Source organism: Nasonia vitripennis (assembly GCF_009193385.2).
Source record: "Nasonia vitripennis strain AsymCx chromosome 3 unlocalized genomic scaffold, Nvit_psr_1.1 chr3_random0012, whole genome shotgun sequence".
NCBI lineage: Eukaryota > Metazoa > Arthropoda > Insecta > Hymenoptera > Pteromalidae > Nasonia > Nasonia vitripennis.
The window spans coordinates 536,602-560,152 of NW_022279632.1; the positions used below are offsets into that span (position 1 = coordinate 536,602).

Here is a 23,551-nt window from a genome sequence, read left to right on the forward strand (position 1 = left end):
ATTTCAAATTTGAAATGTTTAGCATTACAGAATTCACATACTTCACTCATGCTACCTAAATCATTCTCCATAATTGCTGATTCATCGAAATCGAAATCAAACATGGCATCTATATATCTAATTTTGTTATTGAAAATTCATTGAAATTTTTAATTGTGTAACCGTTTAATTTTTTGTAGTTATTATTATAATCTTATTACTTTTTAATTTTCTTCAGAGCTATAAATATATATACCTAATCAACCGAGCGTTAGGAGCGAGGTGACTCTGCTAGTAGTATATTTTAATACGTGTAACCTAAGTAGCCGATTATTGCACGGCGTGTATTAGTGCTCGAGCGCAGCGAGGGTAATAAAACGCCGTGCAGTGATGGGCTGCTTAGTTCACGAGTATCGCATACAATTTTATAGCACAGTTGCTTCAATCCTCCAGTAGTCCATTATTGCACCGTGTATATCAGCTAACCTCACGATACAATAATGGACTGCTTAGATCAGGGATAGGCGTGACTTAAACGTGGCGTGACTGAAATTTAAGCTACACTGTGCTATAAATACGCAGTTTTACGAAAAAATGGCCTTGCCAGAATAAGTCCCAGCGGCATGAGAAATGCGCAGAAAGCGAGCCTGTACGCAAGAACAACTATATAAGACTGCCACTTATCGGCTTCGCAATTCTCGTTCGAATTGCTAGTAGATTTGAGACTACAGGCTTAAGAACATCATGAAGACTTCAGGCCGATGCCAGTAAGCACAATAAAACTTATTTATTAAATGTTGCGTCTGGCGCAATTCATCTTTGAGAGTTTTGTATTTGTCTAACAGCAGCTTGCTTGTAGTTAGCGTCTTGTGGTGGCGCCGACGTTAGCTGTCAGCTAAGCTTTAAGAGCAGAGAGATCTGAGCACTTTTTTTTTAACCAACCGTTGAATTTTCTGTAAAGAAATCGTAGAAGAAAATAATCTTGTTGACGTAATAGAATGCACGTTGAAATTATAAATTTGTATTTCAAAACAAACAATTTTAAAACAAATTATAAAAAAATTTTAAAATACAAGCATAATCCACACTGATTTTCCTCAATTGTAATAATATAAGCTTCAATTTAATGATTTGATCATTGATCGTAAAGCGCAACCACCGATGAATCTAGCAAATGCGAAGAGTGAGCAGCGTGCGCTCATACCTCAAATACGAAGTGCAAGCACCACAGAGCGCAAAGCATTTTGCATTATGCTTTATGCCAAACGTTCAAAATTAGCTGGTAAATCACCAAGCATAACCTATCATTTTTCCCACAGTAGTTTGTAAGCAATTTTGAAAATTTAACAGAGAATTATATTGAGACATGTTATACAAATAATTAATATAATAATTCTCGCACACAATGCTATCGAAATTTTACAACTGACCTAAATATGTGAAAAAGTTGCAATTTCTTCTGAGTACATTGATATGATATTGCACGGTTAGTTTTAAGTTGTTAGAGTCAAAGTGTACACTCTCAAACAATATAAATACATGATAATATTCATAATTTAAAACCTCATAAATTATTTTCAGATTCACCTTACAGAACAGCTATAAGTGGTGCTATTCTAAAGCTGCAAGAAGAAGGTAAACTTCATATATTGAAAACTAAATGGTGGAAAGAAAAACACGGAGGTGGCTCATGCAGGGTATGATTAAAACTTATCATAATTTAATAATAATACTTCATTATATTTGCAAATGAGTATGTAAATGTAATTTTGAAAATAAGTACGTTAGAATAAGAAAATTATCAAATAGCAAAAAACGTAATAAAACGGGAAAGGTAAAAATTTTAAAACAGACGATTATGATATAACGGGAAAATTCCTACGAAATAAAGCCAAGAAAGGTCGCAATGTGTCGCAAACAGATTTCTAGAGCGCAAGCTCAAGCGTACCTCGAGTTACAAAGAAGATAAAACAAATGACACTGTTGTCAAGCGGCACACAAACAATCAGCTACACGTGTTCCCGCGACAATCAAAGGTCAACGTGAGCGCGCGGGTCGAATAACATAAACACCCTCGAAACGAACTTCAACAATACGTTGAACTGTGCACACCTAGATTATTACGTAACATTTATCGTTTGAATTTCTTCGCGGAAACTACGATATTATTTAGGACACTTTAGACTGTGCGGGATGACCTTGCGTGAAATAGCTAGCGAGGTCTTAGTCAATGACTGGGTTGGCATTGTCGAGTAAGGAAATTAAGCAAGAAGCAGAAAGTCACGGATTACACACCAGTCTGAACTGCAAAGGAGTTTGGCACACAAAGCGAACATCGAGAGTAGTATAGTACAACCCAACGGAAAACTTCCCCCGTCGGGCACTGCGCGCTAGCACGACGATCTACCGCCCCCCTATCAGTTTTTGACGACCGTCCTGCTGTTAACATCTAGTGTGCTGGGTCCCATATTCACGGCGCAAGAGCAACCGTATCACGCGCTGCGAATATCCAGCCCCATAGAAAATTAACGCGGACGAGACAGGGAAGCGCAGACATCTACGAGTACAGAGTACCACGCATACCGAGGCGTAGCGTACTATTCTGCAATACCACTCAATTTTGTACAAATAATCACAAAATAATATTAATGTGTTAATTTCTCTTTCAATAAACGGAATTCATTTTTTTTTATAATACACACATTTTCACACGTGTATTTCTTTTTGCGTGATATTTCCTATACAGAATATTGAATAAAAAAATCTTTTGATTAAATCTCAACCTCGCGCAACTCTACAGCAGCAATCTTCAGCCTCCAGTCAGCAACAAGGAAAACAAAGTAAGTAAATATTAACTGTTCGAATATTTTTTTTTGTCTACGCTTTACTTTCCTTGCAACTACCGCTTAGCAGTTTAGAGTAATTTTCCTCATTCACTACGAGTAGTGTCAAGTGCCGGTTGATGCTTAACTTATATTTCTAGTGTAGCAATTTAAAGAAAATAAAATAGTATTTATATTCACACTAAAATACTCAAACTGCGTAATTATTTGCTCCTTTGCTTCACAAGTATACTTGTTTTGCAAGTGACTGTTCAAGACTTGTGCCTGTTTAATAGTCAATTTTGTCAATAAACTTTTAGACATTTCTATTTCTTAAATAAAAGAAAAATAATTAAAAATAAAATTTCTCATTAATTTCCAAACGCAACAATCTCATCCTTATCTATTTGCGGAAACGGAAGGATAGAAAGAAGCGATCATTCCTTGCAGTTCTCTTTAATAGAAAATAGCGAGAAACAAAACAAAGAGAGTAGTCTAAAATAAAAGATAAGTTCCGACGTAACAATCATATAAACCGGCCCCGAGCGCCGAGGATTCTTCCCTAATGGACTTAGACTACAGAGATCAACGCCCACCGTGCAATATTAGACAACAATAATCAAACCTCAAACTGGACGAAGACCAAATTTAATCACATATAGAACATGCAGAACCGGACTTCACGGAGGATGCCTTGCCTGACTCGGACGAATTAAATAACGTTGATTACCGACGCGACAAACCCTTTAATAATACCCAAAGACCATCGACAAATTAAACACCTAACAAAAGCCCGCAAAACAACAGCGACAGACCAGATACACAGATACAAATCTGTAATAATTGCGGAATAACCGGACATTACTCGCGAGATTGCGAAGGTCCGAAACATGCGTTCTGCTTTAAATGCGGAAAAATCGGGACCAGATTTATAAATTGTCCGAAATATAATCCAATAGAAATATTTTGCAGTGATTGCGGATTAATAGGTTACTAGCAGGGTTACCTCACTCCTAGCGTCGCTCGGTTGATTAGGTATAGATATTTATAGCTCTAAAGAAAATTAAAAAGTAATAAGATTATAATAATAACTACAAAAAATTAAAAGGTTACGCTATTAAAAATTTCAATGAATTTTCAATAACAAAATTAGATGCCATGTTTAATTTCGTTTTCGATGAATCAGCAATTATGGAGAATGATTTAGGTAGCATGAGTGAAGTATGTGAATTCTGTAATGCTAAACATTTCAAATTTGAAATATTATGTAATAAGAAGTTTTCTAATTGTTGCAATAGAGGGAACGTTGGATTATCTGACAATATCACTTATCCTTAACGTTAAAAAAAATTAGTTTCTGGAAATACTAACGAAATCAAACACTTTTTAAATAATATTAGACAATATAATAATGCACTTGCCTTCGCGCGTTTTGGAGCTAGATTTGCCGCTCTTTTCGGAAAAAGGCCTCAAGTTATTCGAATAAGTGGTTAAATTTACCACAATATTTATAACTTACATCCAGACGAAAACAAAGCCATAAAATATGGGCAACTATACATCATTGTTAATGAAATCGCCTTGCAATCACGATTACAAACTAATGTGTCATGTTCTTTAATGCTATTAAAGGAATAAGATAATTTTTTTCGACAAGTAAACATGTACGCTAAATTATACAAAATGATGCACGAAGTCAAAATGGCAGAACATTGTATTTCGAAACTTTTAGAAAAACAAAAAGTCCGATCGAATTTTTTTTTCTGTAGAACGATTCATAACACTACAGCGATACAGGCTTGATTTTTCATTTGCAAGCTTTATCTAAAAAGTTATGTAAAATTAGATTTTAAGGGAAACGCTGCAATCGCATGTGTACGCGTAATCATCTGTTCGTATTTCCAAGATTATGGAAAAACTAAACGTCCGATCAAAATTTCCCTTGATAGAATGATTAACTAAACCTAACACTAGAGCGCTACAAGCTTGGCTTTTTATTACAAGCTTTATTTTAAAAGTATATGTAATAGAAAAACAGTATTTTTAGCGACGACATCCCTTTATGGAAGGATCAGAAGAAGAGTTCATTAATAAAAACTTAAACACAACTTTGACTTCATGGTTTGAACTAAATGTAAATAATCCGCAAGCTAGACAGTACTTGTGTACATGTTTTATTTATTCAGCTAGAAAAATTTACAGAGTATTATGCTAATACTCATGAACCCGCAGAGGTAAACGGAGTTACCTGTTCGTAGGTCTGGGGTATACAAAGAGAAAAAAATATAAGAACAATAAATAAAAAACGAACTTAGAAAACTAATACTTACAAACTAAAAAAACAATAATTAATCTTTTCTGCAATAAACATAAATATCTAGCTTACTAAGATCACATATCGGTCTATTTCTAGCAGTATTCTTTAATCCAGCTTTTAATTTTTTTCATTTGAGCGTATTTTCCAATATTTACATTTTTCAGCTCATTAGGTAGCGTATTAATAATAATAATTGCTTTCTTAAAGCTATTCTTATTATTAATTCTTTTCTTATTCATAGGAATAATAATACTCTTGTTCCTAGTTATACTGTCTGATCTCTAAGTTAGTACGATAAGTGCCCAGGCAATAATTCCATAGCTAATTACACTATAGAAGAAAGAAAATATTATTAATATACAAGATAAACAACAGTGGTCCCAGGATAGTACCTTGTGATAGTACCTATATCTATTTTCTAAGTAGCTTGCGAGGAGATCATGTGCCTGTCCTTTAATTCATATGCGAAACAACTTGTCGAGTAATATATGGTGATCAACCGTATCAAACGCCTTTGCTAGATCCAGAAAAGACACGATTGTTGGAATTCGACGATCAACATTATTATATAGTGTATTCATTAAAGTATTTAATGCAATTTTTGTGTTTATCAACAAAATCATATATTCTATCGTAAACAATTCGTTCAAAGATCTTAGCAAAATTTGATATTAGAGAGATTGGTCTATAGTTCGTAACATAATGCTTAGGATCTGATTTATGGATCGGTATCCGGAAAATAATTCGCACAAAAATAAAGCGACGAGAAGGATTCGACCCCACGTCCCCGAGATCTCAAGGTGCGTGCTCTAACCACTGAGCCAACGACGCACTATACCCTGCACTCGCGCCGACTAGCTCTTACATAGCTCTTTATATATATATATATATATATATATATATATATATATATATATATATTGCTTTGCTAGTCATATTTTCAAGTTATAAAAGGTTACATGATTTTCATCTTAAAATCATCTGCTAATCAAATACGAAATTGGCACGTTTTACCCTTGAAAATTACCTGGAAATCATCTTATTTTCACTGAAGCTTTTTCAGTAGGGAACAGGATCCTGGCGAGGAATCCCGAGGCTATATATTTATATGTTATACCTATCTAATAAGCCTTTTAAACCTTAATATTGGTGAAAGTAAGAGTTCGATCTGGACTACGACCACTAAAAAATCTATGGAGATACCTTTTGCTTCCTTCCTAAGAAAGCCTTGTAATAGTAATTTTTGGAGTTTGTGTAAAAACATGTTGGAAGTGTGTTTTGATGCATTTTCAGTCTAATAATGGTGTTTTTGGAAAATGTCCGTACGGATGTGTGTGTTTGCGCGTATGTACAAGTAGTAGGGGCAACACTGTTACTGCGCCATGCGACTCCTGCGCCACCGAATACCGGCCGATGGTAACAGGAATCTGCAAAACTGTTTTACCCTCTGTTTTACCCCCTCTGTTTTACCCTCGCGTGGGCCTCTCTGTTTTACCCTCTGATTTACCCTCGCAGCCCGCGTGGACCCTCTCTGTTTTATCCTCGCAGCCCACGTGGACGCTGGCGCTCGCAGCCCGCCGATGGGCCTCACGCATGATAGTGATTGTGGAGGAATAAAGGTGAGGATTGATAAATAAAAACAAGAGTAATATACGTTTTATTTTTTAGTTTATTTATAAAAAATTGTTTAGTACAATAGAGATAGTTATTTGTAAATCTCAGTACCTCTTGTAGCCTTGATGTTCTGACATGGACTTTGTGTTAGTGGAATATTTCTCAAAAGTATTTTTCCACTACCCGCTTTTATTAGTAGGAGTAGAGCAAGGTTCTCCGCGATACGTATTACATTGTTTATCATCTTGCACTCTTTTAGTGCTTTTGTCCTCCTTGAGAGGAGTGTACGAAATGCTATTTCGATTCATTTTTTAGATCTATCTCCACTGATGGTTTATAACAATACTGACTAATTAATTGTTCATGCAAGCTTTATATAGTTTTATACGAGTTTCTTAACATTACCACTTATAGGATTATACTTAACAATGCGATCGTGTAAAATTAGACAATACGCAGTTGTATTTGCAGGCATATTATTCTTACAATCAAATTCAAGGCGTACATCGACAGCTGCTTGTTTAAGAGACTCGTTTTGTTTTGAACAATCTATGACTATGAGTGGTGCATGTTGGATAAATTCTTCTTTACTCAAAAGAGGATCTATTACAATTCTATCAGAATAATATACATTTTGGAAATTTGCATACATATCATAGAGTATTGCAAACTGATTGTTTGTAATATCAAGATTGAGATTACCGTATGGGTAACTCTGAGAGTTGAGGAAAAGTTTTACATTACTAATATCGCAGTGATCAAAATAACTAGCATTTTGTCTTCGCACTCCTTTCCTCGCTGTTTGAAAGCCTAGAATGATAAAACGTGGCTTTTCCAGTTGATTCGATGTTTTGACTGTCCATACATGTTGTGTGGTTGTTGGAAGTACTGGATACTCATACAATTCCCATGAACGAAAACTCATAGCAATCGGTATATCTTTTTGAATGTAATTAAATAGTTGTATTTTTCGTCGGTCTGACAGTACGAGGTAGGGCATAAGCCACTCTATACGAGTGATTTCGATTTTAAAGTCTTCGTATGTAGGTCTTGCATCAACCATTGTAGCCTCTTGTAAAACAGCGTTCAAATCATTTCTCGATCTTGTGAGAATGAGTTCATGCTTAACGTTTACAACGATTTTTCGATAATCCTCGGCGAAACCAAAGATCATTGATCGGGGAACTGTCACATCAAAGTTTCCATTATTATCAGCTATATTTCCCACGTCAGTAATAGGTGTCCAACCAGAATTTTCAAGATACTTTAGTTGACTAGGTGAGAAAGAAGTGTAGCCTTTCATCAAGGTTGTTGCAGCAACGTTTTTACATCGATCAATCTCTATGGCATTCATCTCATATCGAATTTCTTCAAAGAGATGACTGATAGCATTGTTCACAAAAAGAGTATGTTGTACAGCAGTACCATCTTGTTTAGTAATCTTGCCACAAATGTGTAGAGAACTTTTAGATGGTAAAACACACACATCTTGATGCTGAATAGCTATTCGAATTTCATCACTATTGTTGAATGTATGTGAGGTGTAGGGTTGATGTGCATGAATCTCATAATGTGAGACAGATTCGTCAAAGACGACTGGAGATTGTACGTTAAGAATTGCCTCCATCTTGACAGCAGCAGCAGATAAACGTACAAGTTATTTTTTCAGTATTTTTCTCACTTGTTCTATTTTTCCTCCACCACCACGCTTTACTGTGAGACCGAGACTTTGTAGAAATTGACTGTTCTGACGTGTTAATCGTTTGATCACTCGTTGTGGACTGACTGTCTGATGACATACTGAGTTGTTAATATAGCTTCTGTCAGCATTAAATACAATACCCATTTCAGGTGCTTTTCAGATGCAAACGAATTGTAATAATTTCACCTCGAAGATTAATCAATTCACCATCTTGATCTACTAGACGTAGTTGTAAATGATCGATCACTTTCACAGATATCGGTAAGTATATTATCTGTCTAGGAACTTCAATGATTTTGTAACCAGGTGGGACTGCTGGGAAAAATTCATGTATTGTATGAACTTTTTGTTGATTTATGTATGCTCCCGTTGTAATATTACACTCGACTCGTAGAGCGTTCACTTTGAGAATAGCTACTGGTAAATCAGAGTCATGACTTATATAGGGTTTCAAGACTCTTGGAGTAAATCCAAGTAGACGAGCAATCGAGTCACTTGGACGAAAATCGATTTCAGGACTGCATTCAATAATACTACGCAATGTATTATTATTTGGCTTGATACTAACTTTTATGCCTCGCGTATCGAGGATGCCTTGCAGAGTTCGTTCAATATCCTCAATCTCATAACTGCCTGTAGGAAGTTCAATTATTTCTTGTCCAACGTAAAACTTATTGAATTTTACATCGACGTTTGGTATGGAATTGAAAGTTAGCAGCTCAACAAGTCCAACACTATACTGTTTATCTGGATCCAGCTCTATGGGTGGAAAATAGTGCGTCTCGAGGTTTGACGAGGTGCCAGAAAGGCTAAGAGTCATCGACTCAACAACCATCTTGAGTAGACTAATTCAAATGACTCGTGTAGATTTCTTTTTATATAGACAGAACTGCTCCTTTCGATTGAGCTGATTGCAGAGAAATTTGAGGCAGAGATGGCCACAGATGAAAGTTGAGAATTCCTGATACCTCTGATAATTGTACTTGACTTGAGATACTTTCCAGTAGTTCATAAGATCTCGAGGTGGTTGTAAATCACCGAAACTATCAAAGTAAATAACTTCGTTACCATTTTTTCGATAAGCTACCCAATGCGTGCCAGATCCGCTCGCATCATCCAGATTTATGATTGCTGATTCTTTAGCTCGACAACCATTTGTAGGTAGGGCATTTCGCATAAAAACTCCACGAAAATTTGTTATTTTCATTAATTTTGCATACTTGAGTAGATCATAGTCGGTGAGTGCACGTTTTGGCAATCTTATTTCATCGAAGTTTTTTTTTTCCACATTGCTTCTTTTTTGTGTTTTGTTTGAGAAAGATACCGAAGCCTTTGTGATGAGGTTTTAAAAACAGTCCCTTACCGAGTGTCAGCATTTCCATTTTTTCATTGTGTCTTTTTTGCTCTTCCATTTGCTTCTTAGCAGTGTTTGCCTTATTTATTGCTTTGGCGATTCCTGCAGCTCCTCCTGCAAGTGAGCCGACTGCACTAAGACCAGCAAAAAGTGGAATAAGTGCTGGAAGAAAGCCACCTACTTTGCTGGGAACAGGCAATATGCGTGGAACAATAACTTTACTTTTTCCACCGATTTTTTTCACATGCTCACGAGCAGTCTTTAGCGCTGGCTTAATAATAGAGCGGGAGTCATTGCCGGGAATGATAGATTTTTCTGTTGACTTGATCAATCTTTTTAGCGTAATCTTTTTCTTAGGTTTGACAGATCTACCTCTTCCTCCTCCAACACCCATACCGAGCTTCGATTTTAGCTTCATAGTATTTGCTATGGCAAAAGCTGTCGCCCTTTCTTTCAAACCGGCGTCTCTAGATTTTACTCTTTTCCACGCCTTTTCTGCTAAAACCTTATCAGCTGCGTTTCTCTCTTGAATGTTGTCAGGATTCTTCGAGTAGGCAATGTCGTGTTCCTTGCAAGCAGCGTCCAGAGGATTGATTCCTGGATCTCCACGAGCTAGGCGTTTAGCAAGTTTAGTACCTGGACCACAGTACTGATAACCAGGCACATGAAGTTCAATGGGTAACTTGTTGATCAATGTATTCACTAAGCCCGAACCTCTTTTTTTCTGCATGATGCTAGCTCTTAGCGAGCTCATACTAGACTAACTGAGAAAAAGTATAAATGCTCACATTTATAGTAGCTCGAGTCAGTCGTCATATGAAATAGAAGCATGATGGATCTTAAGAAGCAGTCAGCAAAATTGCCAGTGATTAATTTTGATCTTTTGACGCAGCAGAAAAAACAGCAAAATCGTCATGGAAAATTATTACCCAGCAGTATAAGAGCAGTATTTTGCGGTTCATCCAATTGCGGCAAAACGAACGCTCTCTTATCTCTAATCATTCATCCTAATGGTCTGACATTTGAAAATATTTACGTATACTCGAAATCTCTAAATCAACCAAAATATAAATTTTTGGAGCAACTTGTCGAGCCTTTAGAGGGAATGAAGTATTTACCCTTCGGTGAACATGATCTTGTCATATCACCTGATGAAGCTCAACCAAATTCAATGTTTGTCTTTGATGATATTGCTTGTGAAAAGCAGGATAATGTCAAAGCTTTTTACTGCATGGGTAGACACAAAAGTGTAGATTGTTTTTATTTGTGTCAGTCGTATGCACAAGTACCGAAACATTTAGTGCGAGATAATGTCAATTTGTTGGTAATTTTTCGTCAAGATGATATGAATTTGAAACATGTGTACAACGATCACGTTAATACAGATATGACATATCAACGTTTCAAAGATATTTGTTCAATGTGCTGGAATGATGGCAATCATAGTTTTCTTGTCATAGACAAAGATCGTCATATTAATGATGGTCGCTATAGAAAAGGTTTTGATCAGTTTGTAATAAATATATAGAATACGGGAGAAATTTATCATTCAGTAGTGAGACTCTAAACTATCAAGATGTCTGATTTTAATCAACAAACTGCAGTCCTACGTGAAGTTGAGCAAGCTCGAAACGCTGTGAAAAGAAAGTATGATTTATTAAAATTACACAAATTAAAAGTAGAGAAGAATTTAAATGATTCGTTCAAGCCAATCGTGAAACCTCTAGAAAAGCTCATCAATGTAAGTGAAAGAAATTCATCTCCAACAGCAGCAGCATCAGTTAAAAAAGAAAAAGGAAGAAGAGAAAATTGGAGTGGATTAACAAAAAAGACGAAGACGATGACAATGGTGGTGATGATGATGACGATGTTGGCGACAGTGATAATGGTGACGATAATATCGGTGAATCAGCTTTTGAATCAGCTGTAGACTATTCAGATATTTCAGATCATGAAGAAACCATCACTAAAGCTGATGATTTGGATGATGAAAAAACTGATGATAGTGTTGATAAAAACGTACAATTGTTGCGTAATGGACAAGTACAGACCTTGGATACAGTATATGGGGTGCGAAAAATGCGGAATGGTTCTCTCATGATTGGAAATAGCTCTATAAGTTTTGGAAATAAAATAGTCATAGGTGATAAAGAGTATGAAAAAACTTCAGGTCTAGTTGAGTTATTGTTTAAGAAACATCCCGATAATACTTTAATCACTGATAATGACAAGAAAAATTATGCTAAAATTTTAAAAGATACAAATGCACACAGAAAATACTATAATGCAGAGGAAGATGTTCGTGAAAATATGAGTAAGAAATATACTGATTTTGTAAGTAAAATTCTCAAGATTGGTAAAAGCGGACGGGGACTTACGTCATATAAGATTGCTCGTGCAAACACTCATACTGATTACATTTATTGGGATGATCCAAACGAGCTTGTCGATCGTTTAAGATTACTTTTAGCTGAAACATCCGCTGGCAATAACAATCATATTAATGAAATACTATCAATCATTGAGGAGCTTCGTGAAGCTGGAATAATTGTGTAATAATAATTCAGTATGAAAATGAGCATCGATGTGTTTGGACGTCGATTGGTCCACGCAGAAGCAGCTCGTGGACCGCCAGGACTAGGATTCAAGCTGACTAGTAATGGAGATTTTGATTTAGAGAATCGAAAACTGTGTAATGTAGCTAATGCTATAGAGCAATATGATGCTGTAAATCTAGAGTCTGTGAAAAAGTTGATAAAACAAAGAGCTGACAAAATTGTCGAAGATTCCCAGACTACTAAGAGTGTGTTAAATAATAAAGTTACGAAAATTGAGTCTGAATTGGCTATTATTAATAATACGCTATCAGATTTGCAAGATAAATTACGATTTTTGGATTCTAAAGTAAATAAACTTATAAATCAGCATGAAAGCAGGAGTAGTGGAGGAACTTCATAAACCTGCCAGGCGTAATTATCCACGTCGTTCTTTTCTCGTTAAAGATATTGACGAAACTTGGCAAGCAGATCTTGTTGAAATGATTCCATATGCTAAGCAAAACAATGGTTTCAAGTACCTGCTCACTGTCATTGACGTATTTTCAAAGTATGCTTGGACTGTTCCGGTAAAACAAAAAACTGGAAAATGTGTAGCTCAAGCTATGAAATCAATACTAGTGCAAAAAAGAGTACCTAAGAATTTGCAAACAGATCGTGGAAAAGAATTTTACAATAAAGATTTTGATAAACTAATGAAAAGTTATAAAATTCATCTTTATTCTACTTATAGTAATCTTAAAGCATCAATTTGTGAGCGTTTCAATCGCACTCTGAAAGGCAAGATGTGGAAGTTATTTAGCCTACGTGGTACCTACAAATGGTTAGACATTTTACAAAATTTAACTTTACAGTATAATAATAGTCGACATCGAACAATAGGAATGAAACCTGCAGAAGTGAATCGAGACAAAGTTAATCATATACTTGATCGAATTAGAAAGCCAAACATTAATCTGTTTAAAGGAGCTAAATTTAAAGTTGGAGATAAAGTACGCGTAAGCAGAAACAAGGAGGTTTTCGATAAAGGCTATACGCCCAATTGTAATGTAAGTATGTTGTAATGACCCCAGGCAAGTGTGTCAGTACTGTTCTCTTGAAGGAATCTTTTATCGTCATAAGGACTGAGAGCGATCTTTCTCTGTTTAATGGTCTCGACGTTATGAAGTTTTGATCTTATAGCATACTGCTCTCGACTCTGAATGCAGGAATTTTTTAAACAGTCCAAGTAGTCGTTAAATTCAATGGTTTTCTTTACAACTGAAGCCTTAATACCCTTAATTTTTTTCATACTATCTTGATTATTGACACGCGTACTATACATTTTGCTTCTTAATCCAACAAATTCAGTGAGAATCTCACCATTACACTCATCCTTCATGAGTCCGACAATTTTCTTATTAACGCGCGGCATGTTAAATATATTATCTGCAGGATAATCTGATGTATCGAACATGTGGATATTTCTTTTCATATCTTCATAAAAATCATTGCATTGAATAGCATATATTAGACTATCAGTATCTGTATAAAGTAATTTCAAGTTATTTTTGTATACTTTTTGCATATAATTATAATGAAAATCATACATGTGCGTCTTGGAGAGATCTAGAACTGTAAGACCAACATAAATTGGTTTATCTATACATATATCAGTCTTATTCATTTGTATAGCAACTAAATTTTCATTAAATATTGCACTGCTATGAAAATTTGGCTTTGAAATTTGAGCTTCAACACCATATCTTCCATCATATTTACTCATGAGCTTGACTAAAACACGTTTTCTAACATTTTCCATCGTTTTACCAAACACTGCATTGTTCATTAACTTGAAAAAATTCTTTTCAAATTCATTTTTTGCTAATGCTCGCAGACTGCTATTTAAATCTGTGTATGACTTGAGCCATGGTGATTGTTTAAATTTTAGAACTCTATGAATTTTGCGAAGTTGCAACCCATTCGAGAGAGCCTGTTTTAGAGCTACATAGTGAATAACGTAATTTCTTTTAGGATGTAGGGCAGCTAAAAGTTTTTCTTGCTTAGAACCTGGAGGTTTTGCATGTTCAGGACAGAATGGTAAATCATTATGAGCGTTATGTAGTTCGCTAGGATAATCCAAATCAACCTCTAAAATATAACCATGAGAAGCATCTGTTGCAATGGAAAACAAATCAAAATTTTCATAATTTTCAAGCCATTCAAATTCATCATAGGGGAGATATTGTGAAAGGCTATGTCCATATAAATTATTTGCATCTAAATAAATCAAATACTGATTTTTCTCATCCTTATTATAATTTTCACACATGTATTTATGGTTGGCTGTTGCATAACGATTTGAGCATTGACTTAAACCACCTCTGATCCCTCGCTCCACAAACAGTACCATGTCAATATCTGTTAAGAGTTTCAATTGTATACCAGTAAGTTTTAGCATTGCATCCCAAGAAAAGCCTGGAGTAGTGTAGTAGTGTGCAGGATCGAGGCCGTAAACTTTTATACTCTGGTCTCGAAAATTTTCAAAAACATCTGCTAACAACAAGACATCAGTTTTCATATAGAGATCAGAATAATCACCAAGTGTTTGCAAATTAAATGTATTCCACACATTTTGTGCATGTTTATAATCATGATCAGATATATGTGAATCATTAAGTACACTGAAAAAGTTTTCTTTTTCTGGCAATTCACACTCCTCTAACTTATCCCATGAACTTATATATTCATAGGGTAAAACACCTTTTCTCGTTAAGAGCTCAACTTGTTCTCTGCTGAGATCATTAAACTCTTTATTAACAATTTTGTAATCCTGTAGATATGATGCTAATTTTTCTAGTGATGAAGGCATAAATCGAAACGAATCTAAAAATCTAAATTTGATTTTACTATTTTCCACATGTTTAGTGAATGATATATATTTTTCCTTTGTCAGAGGAAGAAGATCAATCTGTCCTGGAAAATGATTTGATACATCAGATATAATAAAGTGTGCATCATATCCACTTAAATTATGAAACACCACTGGTACTATTTTTGAATCTTGATAATTTAGATTACAGCTATTATGTGCTGGTCCTCGGTATTTTCCAGTAAGATGACAGTGATCACGTACTTTGTCATCATCATTCAATTTTTTTTTTGCAAATATGACACGTTTTTGAACTATAATAATCTGTTATTTCAACTTCTGATAAAACTGAGATGGGTACAGGATTTTTATATAAAGTACTTATTTGTTCTTCATTGACTTTTAACTGTTCAGCAAACCATCTTGAGACATCAGGACCTCTATAAAATTTATATTTTGATAATGAGTCATTGTAGCTACATTTAAGATAGTATCCAAGACTATAAATTTCATGGTTTTGTACTGGTCTAGTATTAGTTTTTACATCTTGTCTTATTGGTTTAAGCAAACACTCACAGTCTGCATATATTATAAAAGGTAACTTTTCGCTATAACGATGATTTTTAAACATTATTGCATTATTATTTTCACTAGGAAGTCTAATTCTACAATTATTTATTTTTTTCCAATGTTCTTCATGTCTCATTAAATTATCTTCTTTGAAAAAAGAATTCAAACATCTATCACATACAAAAAGTTTTTTTCCATTTTTGTTTAAATCATTGCTAACTAAACGTGAAAGATGTTTTACATATATATAATGTGATTCTGGTACAGGCTCATCATGTTCTCTCGTTAGTAAAAGAAGATTTATGTGGTGCTTCTTTTTGCATGTTAAATAGAGTGGTACAATGTTTTTGTTTTCTAAGCCGAAAACATTTATTGAAATTGTAGTATTCTGCTTTTCAAAAATCGGTATCTTTTTCAATGATACCGGTAACTCAATACCTTTTAAATTTATTGTATGTTCATATTTAATGTAATGACTCAATCTATTTGGATGATTTTTACGATTTACAGGATACAAGGCTGATAAAATTGCCCATATAAAGCATTTGTTGTCAAAATTTTTAACATTGACGCATGCTCTTCTTTTTTCTATAAATTTTGGTAAAGGTATATAAGAGCTACCAGTACGCATTGGATTAAATTTGTTTATGTTTATCTGTATGTTTTCAATCGAATGTAGAGTCCAACCAGAGTCGCGTTCCTGAAATTCCTCAAGATCTGTAAGTAGAGATTGTGCGACATTAGACTTAAACCATTCGATTAACGATGTAGCAGATAAAATTTCATGATTTTGTGTATTAAAATGTTTAGTCTCGATACATTCTTCTTCTTCTTCTTCTACGCCTTGTTTAACACATATTTTTACATATTTACATGATAAAACAGTATTTACTTTGAAAGCTTTATCATTTGTAAGCAATATATTTTTCATTTTTCGAGAAAATAATATTGCGGCATCTTGTAAAAATTTAGTAACATCTATATGTGCTAAATTAGCTATAACAGCAGTCCTCATACGATTATTAAAAGCGTTATCCATATCTATCCAACGCACACGATCAACGATTTTTTTTTTATTTTGTACTTGTAATCCACCACCACTTTTTCTGCTAACCATAACCTCAAATTTAGCTTTTAAACATTCTATTTTTGCTGTAGTACATAAAATACTTTGTTTTTCTTGAACCGTAAGCCTCTTATTCTTCAATACTTTACGAAACATCTTAAGTGATGAAATAAATTGATTATTCCATCGTGCTAATGTTGTTGAATTAGTAAAAGTAGAATGTAACAATTTTTCAGCTTCTTCTAAGAGCTTGGCTAGTTGTACACATTCAGCTACGATATTTTCCATTTTGATTCTAACAAATAATATATGAAATAAATTAGTTCATACACAGTTAGTCTATACATAAATTATTCAAATAATATAATTAGTCTTTAAAAAATGTAATGCTGCAATAAAATGCGTAATGCATACTCAAAATTGTTGTGGAGAGAGAAAGAGGGAGGGAGAGAAATGCAACTTTGTATGGAAATGTGTAGACCCACCAGTAATTAAAAACTATGAATTTGGAAAACTCCCGCCAGTGCCGATCGCCGGTTAATTGAGGATATCTAGAGCTGACGCGCATGCGCTGTACACCCCCGTTCAGCGCATGTGCATCGGCCTCAGTTAACCAACGGTCGACACTGGCGGGAATTTTCGGGATTCAAAGTTTCAATTAAGGTGTGTGTGTGTGTGTGATAATTTTCTAAAATAAATATACAAATATACATTTATAATTTTTCTTTTAATATAATAATTTTTAAAAAAAGCCAGTACATTATTAATAATCATATATTAATTATTTATATTTTCTTTATTTATGAGAGACAGAGCATTCGACGTAATCTTACTTATTTCTAGTAAAATATTTTCCGGTTCTATTTTCCCATTTTTACATTTTTTATTAGTATTTTTCGCGGTCAATGGAGTAGGCACCTTTCTTTTTGCAGCCTTCTTTGTTGTTGTTGTCGTCGTTGCTGTTGCTGCCAGTGTTGATGTCGTTGCTGTTGCCGTCGGTGTTGCTGTTATTTTTGCTACTGTTGTCTGCAAAAACATTTCCAATAGTCGATTCTATTTTTTCATTTCTGTTAGTATCTCTTGATTTTGCTGCTGTATCGTAGATAAAGGTTTTGATATGGCATCCGTTATTTTGATGATATCGGCACTTTTCATTACATGGAAGAATGTTATGACATTTTTGTCATTGTCAGCTGTTCCAGAATTTTTCGTCATATCAATGACAATAGGTTCCTGCTGCTTTTTTTGTTACCTTTTCCATGGCTGCTTCTGCTTTGGTTGCTGTACATTTTGGAGCTGCTGTTGCTGCTCTAGCTGATGTTCAGGCAGCAGCAGCAGCTGTTCATTTTGCTGCTGGAGCTGAGGCTGTTGTTGCTGCTGCAACACTTCCTCCTGCTGCTGGAGCTGAGGCTGCAGTAGTAGCTGTCGCAATAACTCTTGATGAGGCTGCTGTTGCTGCAGCAGTTCTGCAGTCTGCTGTGGTTCCTCCAGCGGCTGCTGCGGCTGCAGCTGTTCATTCTGCTGCTGGAGCTGAGACTGTTGTTGCTGCTGCAGCACTTCCTCCTGCTGCCGGAGCTGAGGCTGCAGTAGTAGCTGCTGCAACAACTCTTGATGAGGCTGCTGTTGCTGCAGCAGTTCTGCAGGCTGCTGCAACAGTTCTGCAGGCTGCTGTGGTACCTCCGGCTGCTGTTGTGGCTGCAGCTGTTCGTTTTGCTGCTGGAGCTGAGGCTGTTGTTGCTGCTGCAGCATTTCCTCCTGCTGCTGAGGCTGTAGTAGTAGCCGCAACACCTCTTGATCAGTCTGTTGCTGCTGCGGCGTAAGTTCTTGTTGCTGCAGTAACTCTTGTTCGGGTTGTTGCTGCAGCTCTTTATACAAGAACTTATCCAGCTCTTCGCAATAATCGTCCATCTCTTCTTCAGACATTTCAAACATGTTATTCGTCATTTGATGGATATCTAATAGTCTATCGAATTCTAGGCAATCTGCTGACGTGGGGGTTGCTGCAGTGCTAGGTGATTCCCGACTCTTCATGGTATCAGCATCCACCAATATATAATCCAATCCTAACGTGTAGTTAAAATTATTCTGAAAGAAAAATCTTTTTTATTAATTATTATGTATAAAATGTTTTTAAAATATAAAAATTGTCTAAATATAATTTTTACCTTGTCCACTGCATTCGGATCATCTTCTTTTAACTTCCACATCAAGTCGAGGTTTTTCTATAAAAAAATAAAACAAAAATGAATAATATGTTGGATTTATATTTGAATAAAATTTTTAAACATTATTATTATCCATTCTTTTTATTATAATGGTTATAATACTAGATTGTTCGCGTTTGCTATTTCGAAATAATTATTCAAAAAGACTTGATATTTAATGATAAATTTTATTGTTCGCAAAGATTAATAGAATCTATTTGAATAGTATTTATATTATTATTTATATATTTTTAAAATTGTAAATTGCTCATTTTAATAACTTTTAAGTAAGTGTACAATAATAATAGAAATTTTAATTGATAGAGAGAGAAAAACAGTATCAGGAAATTTATTTGTGGTTAGGGAGTACTAAATAAGTATTTGGTAAATTTGTACGTTTTTTATTGCAAAATATATTTCATTCATACATGGAGAAAAGTGGTAGGGCTTGGGGAGCGTGATGCTGTCCCGGCGGACAAGACTGCTTGAATCAGCGCGAGGCGGCGTGACCTACGAGCTGCTCAGCTGTACTGGCACGCGCTGCCGCCATGTTTCCGACCACAACCCACGCGGTGGAAGAATCACCTCGTGGGGCCGTGATTGTATCAGAAAGCGGCGTGATCGACGACGCGGTTTTGTTTAGTGCTGTCAAAAATTACGCTAACGTTGTTCCTGAGTATACGTGTTTTATAGTTAGTATATTATATAGTTCTGTGTGGATCCTTGAAAGCACCTCAGTGTTATCATGCTGTTATTGGCACATACATATACGATTTTGAGAATATTATCAGTTGCATTGATTACATCTACAAATTAATGTTGACGCTGACAATCGAATTCCCAGTAGTTTGTAATCACGTCTGGTCTTTGTTGCAAAAGCACATATACTGCATGCAACAAGAAAAAAAAAATTTGTAATTCCCAGATTGTGAAATTGATCTGTAGCATTGATTAAGGATTGCGCACGTTTATTACATATGTAAGTGTATATATTATTTTTTTAAATGGATCTCAACGAAGAAGTTATAAAGTTAACATGTCAACTGTATGCGAATCTTAGCATATCGAAAACTGAAGTACAATTTATAATTGAGCTCATTGAAAAATTCGTAACTGATACTTACAATCCATTTTTATTAAAACGGTTGAATAAATCTTTGTTCAAAACCGTCAGTGAAGAAGTTTCTGCAGAAATAAATAATGTATTTCGACTATATAAAGATCCGTTTGAAATAGTAAGTTCTGAGTATAAAAGAATATCATTATATAAAAAACTAGGTTTATATGTCGAGCCAAAAATTATAGCAGTAAATTCAATCACAAAAGCGAAAATGGAGGGAAATAATATTATTCTAGAAGAATCAGATATCCCTTTACTGGAAGTAGATATTAAACGCGCGTTTAAAAGATTATTACAACTACCCGGATTATTTGACGCTACGTTGTCATACATGAAGTTTCTAAATGAAGAAAAACATCTTCTAATAAATATTGTACAAGGAGAATTGTGGCAAAAGACACTTAAAACGTTTGACAAAAAGGGTATTGCATTACCTTTAATTCTGTATTTTGACGACTTAGAATTAAGAAATGCGCTGGGGAATCACGCTGGCCATAATGCGATTGGTGCAATGTATGCGTCAATCCCTTGCTTGCCACCTACGTTTTCATCTAAATTAGAGAGCATTATATTTGCTACATTGTTTTATACAAAACATCGTACATTGTCCGGAAATTATTTGATGTTTCAAAATGTTGTAAATCAGTTTAAAGAAATGCAGGAAAATGGCATAAAAATTGATATAGATAATAAAAGTTACGACATTTATTTAATTCCATGTTTAGTAGTAGGTGATAACGCAGGTCTAAATTCAATTTTTGGATTCGTAGAATCATTCTGTTCAAGATATTACTGCCGTGGATGTTACGCTACTTCTGAGTGTGCAAAAACGTTAATTAAAGAAGAAACATCTTTATTAAGGACAGTGCAGAAATACGAAGAAGACATTAAGCATTTCGATCATCAGCAAACTGGAATTAAACAAAAATGCCTATTTAATGATTTACCTAATTTTCACTGCATCGAAAATTTTACTGATGATGTAATGCATGATTTTTATGAAGGGGTGTGCAACTATGTCATACCGAAAATATTACTGATATATATAACCGACAAAAAATATTTTACAATAGACTACTTTAATTTTAAATTGCAGAGCATAGATTTTGACTTTGAGAATGATAATAAAGCGCCTGTAATAAGCCTTCAATATTTACAAAATAACGAAAAATTAAGATTATCCGCATCCGAATGTCTTTTTTTAACGAGATATCTGGGTATTATAATTGGTGGAGCAGTTCCAAGTGATTGTGAATATTGGAAACTGTACACAAAATTGAGAGGAATTGCACATATTTTGACCTCGCCTGTTTTATCACAATCGCACATTTTTCAATTGGAAATGTTAATAACAAAGCACCACAAACTTTATATAAAATTATTTGGCGATCTCAAGCCGAAATTCCACTTTCTTCTGCACTATGTAAAAGCAATATTACAAAATGGACCTGTGGTTAAATTTTCTTGTATGCGATACGAATCATTTCACAGAAAAATTAAAGAGTCGTAGCATTCATCTGCGTCAAACGTAAATATTTTACAAACGATCGTTAATAGATATGAGTTAAGTTTAATGTATTTTAGTATAAGTAGATATAAGGAAAAAGTTATTATATATGGTTCCAAACAGAAAGATAATTTTGATCAAGGTTTTTTTCAATCAGTAAAGACGAAAATTTGCTTGAAAAATTGCACGGTCAATGACATTACTTATAAAAATGAGATGTGTGTCCTTATTGATGTATCAGATGATGGCCCTGTATTTGGACAGATAAAAAAAATATATGTAGTCGATCAAAAAATAGTATTCAACTGTAGATCACTTGATACTGTTGGTTTTAATTCACACTTTTTTGCATATAGTGTTAATGTAAATAGTGACGAAAAATATGTATATTGCGACAATTTAATAATAAGAACACCTTGTTTACTTTTTCAAAAACATAATTGTTTTGTTTCTACGCGACATATTGTATAATTAAAACAATAAATACAGAATGAAAATTATATTTTTATTACGTGTATGTACATTAGAATTTCATAATAATAAACAATTGCTTTATATATAATATAGATCAATTGTCTATTCGTTATAAGCACGTGACCCTATAAACATCCCTATAAACATCAGTACTTTTCAACTATATATAACACGAAACGGAACTGTGTTGCGGATCGCGCCGCTCTTCCAACCGATCACGCCCGTGCAGGGTGATTGATCCGCCGTGTGAGAAGTGTTCAGAACCATGGCGGCAGCGGGTGACGTCCACAACTGAGCGTGAGTACGTTAGCGCCGCCTCGCGGTGAATCATGGCAGTGCTATCCGCCAGGATCGCATCACGCTCCCCGAGCCCTACCACTTTTCTCCGTGTATACAATGCTCTTTCCATATTAGTAATGTAACATATTCGGTAATGGCAAGATGTACATATTTCGAAGAACTTTCATGAAAATACAAATACTTTCAATATCCGTAGTATCTATAACGTAGGATTCTCTTCAATTTCGTTGACTATTTGTAAAATACCATAATGTTTACTTAGACATTTTCGTGCTTGGAGAATATTACAAATTCTTAATTTTTTCTGATTCTCTCTATCTACTACAAATTTATCTATTAGGGAAAATCTGTTATCGTTTAGTAAAATGAATGAATTATTTGACCTTAAGTTTGATTCACGAAATGTCTCATATAAACATCTATCTTTTACGATTTGTGAATATAATTTGGCATTTATTGATACATTTAGACTTGCCAATAAGCAATCATTTACACTGTCGCCTCTGCTAAAATAGCTTATATCAGAAAGTTTAAAATAATTATATACATTTGAATTGAGAATATCTTCGCGGTATACCGTGACTAAAACACTTAGATGTGGATATGAGCTCTCTTGTAGAAGTGTTGCAGTATGATTAATGTTAATATACCTCATTATCTAAGAGCACCTCTAAAACCCTTTGAGTACCTGATAGTTTTTAACAAATTGTGATTTCCTGATTCGAAAGAGAAAGTTGAATGACACCATAGTGGTCCCCAATTTAAGATACTTTCGGCTATATGCAAGAGTTAATGTACGTAACTCATTGCTTTCTTATCGAAGAACTTCTCAGTTTTAGCTACAAATTCGTATAGCACTTTACCTACTTTATTTAATTTTGACACATGAATATTATCGTTTAGTAAAATGTACAAACTTTCTACAAATAAAAGCCAGTGATAATAATATAACCTCTGCTTAAATGTTCTGACAGAATTACGGCGCTATAATATATAACATAATTTTTCCATTCCTTTTTTTTATGGCCATTTTTTGATTTTTGAAAAACAATATTTTGCGTTTTTTTCAATCATCCCATTGTTACAAACAATTCAGCTATAATGCATTTAAAAGAG

General features: G+C 34.6%; 1 protein-coding gene across 4 annotated transcripts in view; it reads left to right on the top strand.

Moving 5' to 3' along the window:
- Nucleotides 1–23,551, top strand: part of LOC107980680 (glutamate receptor ionotropic, kainate 2) — a 602,400-nt gene that overhangs the window by 466,238 nt on the left and 112,611 nt on the right. For all 4 annotated transcript variants that reach the window (XR_004227195.2, XM_031927147.1, XM_031927149.1 and 1 more), the window contains one exon: nt 1,561–1,676. Coding sequence is in view for 3 of the 4 variants with exons in the window: in XM_031927147.1 (XP_031783007.1) it covers nt 1,561–1,676 (116 nt within the window). In the remaining variant the exon portion in view is untranslated. The remainder of the gene's footprint in view (nt 1–1,560; nt 1,677–23,551) is intronic.